The sequence below is a fragment of the Aethalodelphis obliquidens genome, unplaced genomic scaffold (genome assembly GCF_003676395.1).
Source record: "Aethalodelphis obliquidens isolate GAN/ISIS:26980383/991018 unplaced genomic scaffold, ASM367639v1 scaffold12, whole genome shotgun sequence".
Classification (NCBI taxonomy): Eukaryota; Metazoa; Chordata; class Mammalia; order Artiodactyla; family Delphinidae; genus Aethalodelphis; species Aethalodelphis obliquidens.
In genome coordinates this window covers 23,683,078-23,697,251 of record NW_020837956.1, presented here as the reverse complement: position 1 = coordinate 23,697,251, position 14,174 = coordinate 23,683,078, and the positions used below count along the sequence as shown (strand labels likewise).

At 45.0% G+C, this 14,174-nt stretch overlaps 1 protein-coding gene across 8 annotated transcripts in view; it reads right to left on the bottom strand.

Moving 5' to 3' along the window:
- Positions 1–4,485: 4,485 nt before the first annotated feature.
- Positions 4,486–14,174, bottom strand: part of KIF3C (kinesin family member 3C) — a 76,972-nt gene continuing 67,283 nt past the window's right edge. For 3 of the 8 annotated variants that reach the window (XM_027113644.1, XM_027113646.1, XM_027113645.1), the window contains exons 7-9: positions 7,552–7,660; positions 7,201–7,373; positions 4,486–6,961 (exon numbers count right to left, since the gene is read on the bottom strand). In XM_027113644.1, the coding sequence (XP_026969445.1) occupies positions 6,868–6,961; positions 7,201–7,373; positions 7,552–7,660 (376 nt within the window). In that variant the 3' untranslated portion in view covers positions 4,486–6,867. The remainder of the gene's footprint in view (positions 6,962–7,200; positions 7,374–7,551; positions 7,661–14,174) is intronic. The other 5 variants (XM_027113647.1, XM_027113648.1, XM_027113649.1 and 2 more) reach the window with 3 other exon arrangements.

Below are 14,174 nucleotides of genomic sequence, written 5' to 3'. Positions count from 1 at the left end.
TAATTAATTCAAGGAGGAAATTATCAATGGACATTAAAACCATGGGTAAAATTTAGAGGAGTGGAATATTACATAATTTCACAATATCCCCTCACAAGATGCTTATTAATTACTAATGGATATACAGCAGAAACTAACACAACACTGTAAAGCAATTATACTCCAATAAAGATGTTAAAAAGAAAATTACACATGGATAAAGAGTGACTACTTTACAATAGAGAAGCCTGGCAGACACCACCTTAATAAACGATCAAACTGGGACTTCCCTGGTGGAGCAGTGGTTAAGAATCTGCCTGCCAATGCAGGGGACACAGGTTCGAGCCCTGGTCCGGGAATATCCCACATGCTGCGGAGCAAGTAAGCCCAAGCGCCGCCAACTACTGAGCCTGTGCTCTAGAGCCCGTGAGCCACAACTACTGAGCCCGTGAGCCACAACTACTGAGCCCGCATGCCACAACTACTGAAGCCTGCGTGCCTAGAGGCCGTGCTCCGCAACAAGAGAAGCCACTGCAACGAGAAGCCCGCACACCGCAACAGAGTAGCGCCGCTCACCGTAGCTAGAGAAAGCCCACACGCAGCAACAAAGACCCAATGCAGACAAAAATAAATAAATGAATTAAAAAATAAAAGGCACTTAAATAAATAAATGATCAAACTTAACATCACCAGTAATAGGACAAAGCCATGTCATCATGTTCTACCTAATGGGATACAGTAAAAGGACGACAGCATCACTTCTGTGCATCACCTGAATCTAATCATGGGAGACATCAGACAAACCTGAATCGAGGGACAGTCTACAAATTAACTGGCCTGTAATATTAAAGAATATTAAAGGCGGCATAAAGGTCAAGAATGGACTGAGGAATTCTTCTAGATAGGAGACTAAAGAGACATGATAACTAAATACAACACATGATCCTGGATTGAATCCTTTTGCTATAAAGGTCATTCTAGGGTCAGTTGGCAAAACTTAAACGAGATCTGTGGGCTAAGAGTACATGGTAATTCTTAGTGTGATACCCACAACTTTTCTGTGAGTTTTAAATTATTTTTTAAAAACCAAATAAAATAAACACACAACAAAAAACATAACCAGTGTGTCTAGCAAATAAGTCCTTATGCTCTCCAGGCCCAGCTTGCACACCATTTGTGTGACTTTCTGGAAATCTCTTTCTTTTTCTGGGTCTACTTTTTCTTATTGCAAAATGGGAGCTTTGGATGTTAACAAATAATCCCTTTGGTTTTCTAGACCAAACAAGGTAGCAGCCTCCCCCGGGCCAGTTGTAAAGAAAGGACTTGTGGTTGAACACAGGGGCTCCGAGGTGCCCTCCAGTGGCTCTGTGCCCTCTGCCTCTACCACCCTCGAGGGCAGTCCTGGTGTTTACACAAGCAGGTGGCCCCAGCTCCGGTGCTTGAAGGGCAGGCCCAAAGGAGTATGACACAAAATCACAAATGGCTGCAACTAAGATTCTCATACTTGAGTGAGCGTTCATTGGAATCACCTTCAGATTCCTGGCAAATCCCGTTTCACATGCAGATTCCTGGCAAGTCCCCCCTAACACTGACTTAAACCCCTGGGAGTTTGTCTGGCACCATTAGAAGTCTAGAAGTGGACAGACCCAAGCTGATGCAGCAGCGCAAACCCTGCCAGGGACTTGGGACTCACGGTCTCTCCACTCCATCAACCTTTACGTGTTATGCTTGTTGCCTCAGGGTTGCAGTATCTTTGAACAAGCCTGACATACTCTCACCCATGAAGTTTGCATTTGCTTTCCCTCTCCTGGAGTCCACTTCCTTACCTCCTTCAGGACTTTGCTCCAATGTCATCTTCTTAGTAAGTGACTAATAAGGGGGTGACTACAACCCCCCAATCCCTTTCCATCACCACCACCATCAGTACCTAGAACTCCCCGTCTCCCTTCTCTGCTTTATTTCTCTTTGCCATTCACATTGTCATCTGACCCTGCAATAGTTTTTTTTTGTTTAATGTTTTTCTCCCCACCCTAAAATTAAGCACTGTGAAGACAGGGGCTTCTGTCTGTTCTATTCACTGCTGTATTCCCAGCACTTAGAACAGTACTTGGAATATACGGGTAACAGGTGCTCAGTAAATATTTGTTCAATGAAAGAATGTACTTCAGGAGGTGCATTTGAATTCTGGGCAGGAGGAGGATATGGGAAGAGGAGAAATGGGTGATATCTATAATAGGAAAAGCAAAAACATTTCCAGAAATCCCTAGCCAACTTCTACTTGCATCTCCTCAGCCAAAACCATGCCCCATGGCCACCCACTGGTGCAAGGGAGTCTGGGAATATGAGTATTTTTAGTTGGGTGCACTGCCCTCCTTGAAAAAAATTATTTTGTAAGTAAGGAGGAAGGGAAAAATGGATATTGGAAAGGCAACTTGCAGTGTCCACCTCATGGATCTATCCTGGATCTAACAAAGCAGAACCTCTGAGGGTGGTATTTTTGGTGCAGGTGATCTGTTATAAGAATAATGGCCAGAAAGAAAGGATGAGCCCAGAGCAAATTTTTCTTAAGCCATCCTGGGTGATGAATACACTGGTTGTGAACATCTGTTTTGTTGACTTCCCAGAGCACACTCCACCCCACCTGCCACCCCCATCAACTTTTTTGAGGAATATCTTTATTTCCACCATCACCACCCCATGTACACATGGGTACTGCAGTAGGATTCTTGGAGGTCTTGTTCATATATCATGTTCCCACCCATCTAACCCAAACCACTGAATTGGAATCACATTCCCATGAAGTTGGCACTGGGACTTCTAAGTCTCTCCGAATGACTGAGTTATGTAAACGGAGAGCTGCTGGCAGGCGTAAATTCTAAGTCACACACTGGAGCAGCTGAGGAAACAGCATGAACCCCACACAGAAAGTACAGCGAGATAGAGAGGGTCTTTGTGGGGTCTGAGTCCCTGGCACTAGGTCGTTCCTGAGAACTGGTTCTGTCCTTGCCCATGGTGTCCACAGCGTGCTTCTGTGTCCTTATTTCGTTCAGGCCAACTTAAGCGAATCTTTAGTAGTGGCCAAGAGTTCTAACTAACACACACCCAGACCTAGGCATCTGAAAACAGAAAGAAGTAACTCTGGAGGTCAGGTGCCCAGGCTTGGAGAAAGAAGAGAAATACGGCAGTTGCCATATTGACAAGCAAGGGGACCCCAGCCAAGGGTGAGTTCCAGCCCCCTGGCTGGTCTGTGGAACTCTAGAACTGCCTATCTCAGCCACACAAGTGAGCCCACAGCTAATGGGAGGAATGAGTGGTATTAAAATAGGACCTCAAGGTTAAGGGTTTGGCGATCTGGTTTTATTCCCACCACTCTGCCCTTCTGTCCCTGGCTTGCACTACTTGTAGAACATGTAGGGTGCCTATCAGTCCTGAGGTGCAGATGCACTAGAGGCACAGAGTCAAAAAATACAGGCTTTAGAGTCTGGAAGTCCAGCTTCATCACTAACCCGACGTCTTTAGCCAAGTTAGTTAATTTCCCTAAATTTCATCAGTAAACCAGTGACAACCATTCCCACCTGGGAGGATTAAACGACTATGGGTGTGTAAAGTACCTAACAACACCTGGCAAATCCCTCAAGCAGCAGAGCCCTGGAACCCCTTCGGATCTCAGGGCTGGAGCCGACACAGAGGCAGGAGGCCCCTCCAGGAGAAGCGTCAGTGCCACAGTGGGCACGCGGCCACGCCCTGTGCACCAGGCTAACCTCAGTGCTCTCCCAGGAGTCAGGGCCTCGTGTGTGTGTGTTTGTTTTTGACCGCAGCACGCAGCTTGTGGGATCTTAGTCCCCTGACCAGGGATTGAACCCGGACCCCCGGCAGTGGAAGCGCCGAGTCCTAACAACTGGACTGCCAGGGAATTCCTTGGGCTTCGTGTTTTTTAGCAGCAACTACTTCTCATTTCCTGTAAGACTTCCACGCTACAGAGGGCCGACAACTAGAACCCAGAGGGAGGGAAAGAGGCCCTGGGAAGACAGGATAAGGGGAAGCTACTCTTCAATTATTTTAATTCAGCACCTACCCCGTGCCAGTCATATCGATGTGCTTTACACACATTATTGCCTGTTTTAATCTCTCTCGGCTGATAAATGGAGGAGCAGAAGGGGCACAGCTGTTAAATGATATTGACAGCTCATCTGGACAGGCAGTTCTGAAATCTGCTAATAGCTCAGACTTAACTGGGAGAGGACCGCTAGCTTAGAACACGAACAGCTGCTGCCATGGCTCGGGCACAGACTTCAGACTGGAGCCTGAGCCCCACCCCCTCCGCCTTGATGCTCGGACGGAGCCCCTTTTATTAAGCAGCCAGTTCTTTTCCCAGGTGCTCATCACTGCAGCTGGGCTCCAAATACTCTTGAACCCCTCTTGGAAAAAACAAGGAAGAGAGAGAAGGGAGAACATAAAAAGAGAAGTAGAAAGAGTCAGAGGGAAGAGAAGGCAGGCCACCAACTCTGTAACGATACTCATTCCTTTATTATCGACTGCGTTAATTAGAACAGGGCTGGAGCCTGCAGGTTGCTGGCAGCACTGAGCTGCAGGTGCATTTCAGCTCAACAGAGAGATCTCATCCTAAGCCAAGAAGACAGAGGGTAATGTTTTATATATATATTTATATATTCCATATGTCCTGTATCGTCATATGTATAGAGTGACAAGAATGGGCCACAGCATTGCTAACTGTTGTCCTAAATGAAGACCATAGCAACAGACACGGAAATTTGGTCCTAATCAAGGCCCTTACTTTGTCAACCAAGTGTTTGATACATCAAGAGGAAAAGAAGAGAGAGAGAGACAGAGAGACCGAGATCCAGCCACCCTGGTGGCCCTGTTCCCAGCATATCTTACACTGAGTGTAGAGTGTCCCCCGTGGAGGTAAACACACACACAAACACGCACACACACACACACGTACACAAAACTGCAGGCAGGAGCTCCTCCTCTGACCACACCTTGGGCCCAGCCCTCAGACAGGGGGTGAAGAAGCTGGGTATATTGTGCTATAAGACTGTGAGGGTCAAGTGACCAGACAATGCAGAGTCGATGTGTCCAGGTGATGAACGGGGCTAACACGTGCGGCTTCATCCACAAATGAGAAAGAGGTCAGTGGGAGAGGCTGCTCAGCGCAGGACTGGAGGTCCCTCTGTGCCCAGGCCCCCTGGGAAATTTCTACACACTGGTCTTGTCCCAGCCACAGCCGAAGCTCTGATCTGAATCCTGGGTCTCAAATAATCTCCTGGGCTCTGATGAGAAATGTTATTTCCTTGAAGGACAGAAGCAAGTGGCAACTGAGTGGCCCAGCTACCTGGTCCCGTAGTTATGGCAGCGATGACAGCATCACTGAATTAAACTAAACCATAGCTTGGTCCTTAGAGCAGAACTTGAACTGTGCAAGAAGCTTTCAGTTCCTGACGGAAAGAGAAAAACCAGGTAGTCGGCCCCTACCGCCACCTCCCACGCCCCCAATTTCATGTCAGTTTCATGCCTTTCCCCCAGTGACAAAACTCCTCATGTTCTAGGAACTGGAGACTCCATTATCAGGTCGTTTTGAAATCCCAAACCACATGTTTTCATTCATGATTACCTCTTTACCCTTCCACTAAACTATACAATTAAAAGGTAAGTCAATGAAAATTAACCTCTCTTTTTTTGGTAGAAATTTACTCGAGTTACCTGGAGACATACCGGGTTGTCACAAAGGAAAGTGAGGAGTACTTCCCTAGGGACCAATTTGCACAATGCTGAAGAAAAGGTCAGTCTTGTCAACAAAACAGTGCCCAGCAAACGTGATTCAGAAACAGGGGTAACAGGCAGAGTTGGCAGGTTGCGCCTGGGCCTCCATCTCCTGTGCTCAGTGAGGGGGAAAAGCAACAGATTCTGTGGTACCTTTGTTTAGCCAGAGGGAGAAGGATACTGATCCCTTCCACTGTGAACGGGGATCCAGGCAGCTGCAAGGAAAATGATGAAAGCAGGAAGGAGCAGCATCTCGAAGATGGGGAGCTGGCCTGATTGCTTGTCGGCCAAGGTTAGTTCTCCGAGGGGACAGAAACAAAGGGCCGTCCCTCGATGACTGTCCACATTGTCTCTATTACTGTTCCATTTCCTGAAGGTCCCAAGGATGCAGCAACCGGTGGGGTCACAATTCGCATCCACGGGTTGGGAAGGTGGGCAGGAAGCAGAGTTTGGGAAGCCACGAGTTCTTGCCAAAGCTGAAAAGCATGGACCGTGTGGCTGAGGTCACTGGAGTCCTTGAAAAGGAGCCCAAGAAACCGAAAGAGGTTGTTTGCGACCCAGAAAGTGGAGAGCGGTCTCTGTCCGCCGGAAGCACAGGCTCAACACCACCAGGATGGACGTCTCTTGGCCTCGGTGGACACCTAGCATTTTTCTAGTCCCAGAAAGTGCTCAGGAGCTGCTTACCGGCAGTGCAGGAGGAGATGGGAGATTACGGAGCGCGCTGGGTAGAGAAAGCACTCTCTTCTCAGGCCCCGCCGCCCTCCCTCCTGGGGGCAACTGACAGGGAGGAGCATGAGGTCTGATTGGGGCAGAGGGGGGTCTAAAGTCAGGAGACGAGGAGGCTGTGCGGCGACCATGGCAAGCTCAGGCGAGGGCACCTCTCCCACAAGAACTGAGCTCCACGAATAAATAACATTAATTAAATAAAGGAGGCTGAGAGCCAGCAGAGGCACGGTCTGCCAGATTCTCTCCCCGCACACATATGCACATGCGCACACACACACGCACGCACGCACGCACGCACACCGAGCGTCAGGCGAGATGATCCAGGGTTGGCTGCCCCGTCCCTGGGGTCTGGGGGATGGGCAGCCCGACTGAAGGTTGTCACTCGTGGTCTAGCGCTGTCGTGGGGAGCAGAGCAGCGGAGGCCAGCGAGGCGTGTGCAATGGAAGGTGGAGGCCGCTGAGGACTCTGGCACCTGCAGGGGAAGGGGATGAGGTGGGCGAGAGGGGAGGGTGGGGAAGTGCAGGAAACAGAAAAGTGAGGACTTTTCTTTCCCTCATCCTCTTGCTGTAGGAAGTTGGCTCCCACAGCCCCAGTTTTCACTCTCCCTTCATGCCCTTTGGGTACAACCCAAGCCCTCCTCAGCCTCAACCAGCCCATGGGGTTACCATGCCTTCTAAGTCTACTGCCCACTCTGACCGTGATGGTACTGACCAGGATCTGGACTTTCGGACTTTAGATGTGGAAGGTCTTTCCAGAAAGCTGTCCAACCGCATGAGTCTCTCCATGTGTAATGCACGGGGGTCTTGTTCTTGATCATGAGAGAATTCCATCTCAAAGACCGCTGGAGGGGACACATCCAACTCCAGAAACATGATGTTCTCGGCCTGTGGTGGGAATATCAGGCCAGACGTGAGCACTGGCCCTGATGCCTGCATCTTCTGGGCACTTGGGAAATAACGGGAGTAGCAAGGGTGATGAGGCAGGTAGAGGAAGCAGAGGTTGTGAGCATCACCTCCCTTGGGCGCTCTCTCCCCTCCCCCCTTCTACTTCCCAGCTTCTTACCCTATACCTGGGGTGTGACCCCATTGCCATGGCAACCCGAGCATACTGGCTGATAGGCCTCTTGTAGCCCACTGCAGATGTTGGCCGCTTCTTCATTTGGCTGTTACTGCTGTAGGGAAGAGGCTATATTTAAATCTATTTCCTCCGAACACAAAGGGAAAATGATATCATGATGGGTTAAGCACCATTCAGGTAGTCAGTAGGCCCTGCAGACTGCAGGTTCTGGAATTTTCTTTTCTTTGCTCTAATACAACCTGACAGCTCAAAATAGTATAACACAAGGAGACACATATTTCTCCACTCTTGTTGCTTCAATTATTTTCCACAGTGAAAAGGTTTGACTAAAGGCTGGAAAAAAGAAAGGAAATCCAATCTTATTTTTAGCTGTCAGACTCGTAGACTGACTTCACACACTATATAAAACCATCAATTAGTGGTTCTGCTTTTCATTTTCCTTCATAGGATTTAACACAATAAAATGATTAGAAACTCAGGCTTGAACTGCAGGTGTTCCAAACTAGCCAAAACAATCTTGAAAAATAACAAAAGTAGAGGATTCACATTTCCCAGTTTCAAAACTTATTTCAAAGCTATAGTAACCAAGGCTGTGTGATACTGGCAGAAGGACCGACCTATGGACCAATGGAATAGAATTGAGAATCTAGAAATAAACCCTCATATGGGGTGGGCCAAAAAGTTGGTTCAGGTTTTTCCGTAAGATGTTACTGAAAAAGCCGAACGAACTCTTTGGCCAGCCCAATATTTTCAGTCAATTGATTCTCTATAAGGGTACCAAGACCATTCAACAGGGAGTGAACAGTCTCTTCAGCAAATGCTACAGGGACAACTGGATATCCACACACAAGAAAATGAAGTTGGACCCTTCCCTTGTACCATATATAAAAAACTAACTCAAAATTAATCATAGACTTAAATGTAGGAGCTAAAACTATAAAACTCTTAGAATAAAACAAAGGAGTAAATCTTCATGACCTTAGATTAGGCAATGGTTTCTTAGATATGACATCAAAAGTCCAAGCAACCAAAGAAAAAATAAATAGGACTTCACTGAAAACTAAAAATCTCTGTGCTTCAAGGGACATCATAAAAAAAGTGAAATAACAATCTTTAAAATGGGAGAAATTACTTGCAACTCATAAATGTGATAAAGGACTTATATCTAGAATATATAAGTAACATTTACAAATCAAGAATAAAAAGACAAATAACCCTGTTTAAAAATGGACAAAGGATCTGGGTAGCCATTTCTCCAAAGAAAATATACAAATGGCCAATAAGCACAAGAAAAGCTCAACATTATTAGTCATTATGGAAATGTGAATCAAAACCATAATGAGATACCACTTCACAGCCACTAGGATGACTATAATCAAAGAAGACAGAAAAGAGCACATGTTGGTGAAGATATAGAGAAATGGGAAACTTCATGCATTGTTGGTGGGAATATAAAATGATGCAGTCACTTTGGAAACAGTTTGGTAGTTTTTCAAAAAGTTAAACATAGAGTTGCCATATGACCTAGTACTTCCACTACTAGATACATATAATCAAGAGAATTGAAATCATGCTCACACAAAAACTTGTATATAAATGTTCATAGAAGCATTATTCATAATAGCCAGAAAGTAGAAATAACCCCAATGACCATTGACTTATGAATAAATAAACAAAATGTGGAATATCATAGAATGGAATATTATTTGGCAACAAAAAGGAATGAAGGACTGATGCATGCTACAAGGTGGATGAAACTTGAAAACATTTTGCCAAGTGAAAGAAGGCAGACACCAAAGACCACATGTGATATGATTCCATTTATATCAAGTATCTGGAATAGGCAAGTCCATAGTGACAGAAAGTAGATTGGTGGTTTCCTAGGGATGGGGGACACTGGGGAGAATGAGAAGTGACAGCTAATGGGCTTGGGGTTTCTTTCTGGAGTGATGAAAATGTTCTGGAATTAGACAGTGGTAATGTTATACAACTCTGTGAATATACTAAAATCCACTGAATTATACCCTTTAAAATGGTGAATTTTATGATATGTGAATTACATCTCAATAAAGGTATCATTTATAAAACATACAAAACTCAGGCTTGGCTTTTTTTGTTTGATTTTTTGGCCGTGTATCGTGGTCTGCAGGATCTCAGTTCCCCAACCAGGGACTGAGTGCTGAAGGCACTGAACCCTAACCACTAGACCACCAGGGAACTCCCAGGCTTGGCTTTTAAAAAGTGCATATTCTTTGACCCAAATTCCCAGTCCTAGGAATTTCCCTAAGGAAATAATCAGAGATAGGGACAATTTATAAGCAGAGATGTTTGCTGCAATATTATTTACAAATGCAAACAATTAGAAACAACCCAAATGTGCACCAATAGGGACCAGTTTATTATTCAGCCAGGTGAAGGAATAGTATGTAGTCATTTCAATTGTCTTATGGCTCTGTGTAGACATGAAAAGGTTTCCACAACATAGTAAATAAAAAAGCAGATAAAAAGATGACATTTTTTTGTTTTTTTTGTTTTTTTTTTTGTTTGTTTGTTTTTATAGGAGTGTGTGTACGTGCGTGGATGCTTAGAAAAAAGTCTGGATATTCAACAAAATGTTAACAATGATTGTCTTTGGATCGAGTGATTATGGGTGATTTTTATTACCTTTATGCCTTTCTGCAATATCTAAATTTTTTACAATGTATGGTTAATCTTATATCTAATAAACTATTTCAAATACTCAGAAAAGCATGGAATATATATCTGTTCGCCTATCATCCAGCATTGTCAAATCTTAACATTTTATTATACTTAACACCAAATCTTTAAGAAATAAAATGTAGACACAGTTTTTAAGACTCCATCACTTTCCTTCCCCAGAATTAATCACTCTCTTGAGTTTCATGCTTATCAATGTCAGGCATATTTTTATACTTATTTATATATGTGGCTATTCATAAACAATATATATGGTATCTGTATGCCTACTTCTTAGTTTTATACTGTGTGGTATACACACTATATTGTTTTGTGCCCAACAAACATGTCTTTTATATTTATCCATGCTGCTCTAGATTAGATGATTAAAGTTTAACTATATTGACTATCTTAAGGTTTCAATATGGCATTTTATATATGTTATATATATATATTTTTTTAATATATTCTCTTGTTGATAGACATCTAGGTCAATTCCTTTTTCTCTCTCCCTTTCTATTTAACACAGTGCTGTTGTGAAGAGTTCTGTGTAGGTATCTTGAAGTACATATTCAAGTTTCCCTGGGGTATATACCCAGGAACGGAATGGTTCCGATGTGCATTTTCCGCTTTACCAAATTGCCAAATTGCTTTTCCAAGTGGCTATATACCACGAGAAAGTTCCCATTGCTCTATATCCTGGCCAACTCATGGTATGTTAAGACTTTTTACTCTCAGCAACTTAATGAGTGTGAGGTATTGTATTATTCAAAACAAAGATAGGAAAGAAAACAAGTTATTTCCACTAAAAAACACAATACAGGGTTTGGAGTGAGGTAGATCTGAGTTTGAATGTTGGCTCTACCCCTTACAACTTTGTTACCTTGGGAAGCGGCTTAGTATCTGAGCCTCAGATATCTCATCGCGATCCTACAGAACTGCTGAGATTAAACAAGATAAGCACTTAGCACAGTACACCGCAAGGGCTCAACACGTGGCAGCTGTGATGATTATTAATTCTCAATTCCACTTGCTAATTTCAAACAGGGATACAGATGAGCAACGAAAAAAGCCAAAAGGCAGACAGAAAACAGAAGAGAAGAAACAGGCTGAGTAATTCAGAGATAGGACACTCTGTCCTTGAATAGGAGAACAAGCCGTGCAGGCGCCGACGGAACAATGCCCGCCTTCTGCCACAGAGAGTAACAAGAACCACATTCCCAGGGTTTTTTTTTTACCAAGTGTATATAAAAGAGTGCTGGATCCCACTTAGGGTCCCTGCCGACCCCTCTTCATAGATGAAAACAAGGAAGACGAGGCTGTGGAAGCCCCAGCTGGTGCTGCTGCTATGGACCCTCTGGAAGGTGGGCGGGCTGTGCATGTGGAGAGTGGCAGCACCGGGGGGAGGGGAGCGGGAAAATCAGTAAAATAACAACTTATCATTTATAAGGTGCATCTGTGCATCCCATTTGAACTTTACAACCTCCCGAGGTGCAGACAGGGCAGACAAGGAGATGAGGCTCAGAAAAGCAAAAGCGCCTTTGTGTCCAAGATCGTACAATTAGGAAGAGACTCGGAATGGATTCTTCCCAAATACTCTTTTTAGGATGCCACGCTGCCTTTCAGGAGCGCACACAGAACAGCCTGGGCCTGAGCGTGCCTTGAAGGCTGCAGGCTCTGGGAACAGCACAGGGGGACAGGGCTGGGTGAGCAGAGCAGTGGATCAGGGCGAATTGGCAGCCTGACCCAATAAAGATGCCAGGGCTATTCTGGGTGGCAGGTGGGAAGCAGGGGGTGGGGGAGGGGAGTCTGTAATTGGGACACCAAGCTTCCCATCTACTCTCTCCTCTGCCTCAGGCCTACTTTCCATGATTGATCCGTCTGTAGTAAGCAGGTTGTGGCTGACAGCCTAGAGTGGAGGCCTGGCTCTGCAAGTATCCATCCCTCTTGAAAGAAACCCACAACAGCTATCCTGTGCGTCGTAGATCCTCAGAGTTCTCTTACGACCCTCCCTCCACATAGCTTCTATCACGAGATTATATAGATTTTCCTCTTAATATTAAAAAGTTCTCTCTCAGTCCCATCTCAGAGGCTGACCCCAATCTCATTACCAGCTCTGTCTGCTCACCACCTTTCTCCCCTCCTGTTCTGAAAACCAGCAGCCAGCATCATAGGGTGTGTTTTCCTTCTCGGTCCTTTACAAGCACCTGACACAGCAAATCTGACTTTTCTCAATGATTGGATCCCTCCCTCCCTGCAGGTGAGCTGTCCACCTTGTAGCATCCCCCCTGCATGTCTGAAATCCCACTCTTCTTCTCAGTTCCCCTTCACACAGCACACAGCCTGCCCGGGCAGGCAAAAACTTCTCCCTGTTTCAGATTCTTTTTCAGCTGTCACAGGCCTGTGAATGAATCTAGGGACTCAACTCAGAGCTGAGCATGTTCTGACTGAGGTAAACTTTGCCTCTGTAAGGAAACCAGTTTAACTTTCTATCCTGATTCTATTTAGAGCAAGGAATGCTCTGCTCTCTCTCTCTCTAAATTTGGAGGCAGCCTGATTTAAAGATCAAAATCTAGAACGAAAGCAACAAACCAAACTGTCCTTCTATGGCACTTGTAAGGCATGATGGCAAACTAGTTTCTCTGGAGTGCCCACAATTATCATACTGGCTTACTGGTACTATTTTTTTTTTTTACTGGTACTATTGCAGCCATTTATGGATCATCTTCTCTGTGCCAGGTACTGGCCTGGAACACCCTCCACCCCACCTCCAACACGCACCACACACACTATCTCACTTCAATCTTGATAATCCTGCAGGGATTTTTTTTTTTTTTTATCCCGACTTTTATCTGAACTTCGGTTCAGAGAGGTTAATAAAAAACCTTCTCAAGGCAGAGCAGGGACTAGAATTCAGAACGTTCTAAATCCAAAATCCAGTCTCTTTCTACTGCACCACGATACTTTGAAAAGAGTCTAGGATAGCAGGGATTGCAAAAGGCAAGTGGCTAAAGTTACAAATAGAATTTTGTGAACTGTAAACCATGGGCTACAGACATTGCCAAATATACAACCCTTAGAAGACAGTTTTGTATAAACACAATTAAAAATAAGGTCCATGATGAGTAACCAAAAATAAAAGGTCATATTTGTAAAATAGTTATGGTTAGAGCTGGCTGCAGAAATGTGTTTTGCAAAGTAACGTTAACACAAAATTGTTTGTGATTGTGGAAGGGACCTCACCTGAAGTTATTGTGCATCAACTAGCAGTGGCCTAGAGGTAGTGGAGAAAAAAGAAAAAGGGATAGACGTCCAGAATAAGTGGATTCAGGGTGTGTTTCAAGAGCTCCCCGACAATAACTCCTTGTTTTAAAGAGAGGCTCGGGGAAGAGTGTGTGGGGTAAATGCTTGCAGCTAGTGGAAGAGGGGAAACGTTTTTCCAACAAAAGCTTTCTAAAGGGACGGTATGACTTTAGGTAATTTCTTTCCAACAATGCTTTTTTCCTCTCCTTTTGAGCAGCCTTCCGTGTTCTAATCCCCAACACACCACAGGCCAAACGGAAGCAAAATATTCCACACTTGAATTGAGCAAATGGGACAATGCCTTGATTAGTTAAATATGCTTTGGGAAGAAAGAGGTTTTTCAGCCCTGATTAAGTTATGTTGCAAACAGTGGGACCCAATCCTCCCAGAGAGGCAGCTTGTTCTACAGTCTCAGTCCACAGGGCTCCCCGAAATGCGGGAAGCTGCGTCCAAGGACCTGCCCACCCTCAGCCTTCCGCTATGAAAGGAGGGGCTTGGGGCAAAAGATCTCAGAGATCCAGGCCAGTGATTCTTACATCGTGATGCTACCCTGGGGCTCTCTGTTGCTGAGTCACTATCATGCTTGGGAATTCCAATTAGGAGGGAAT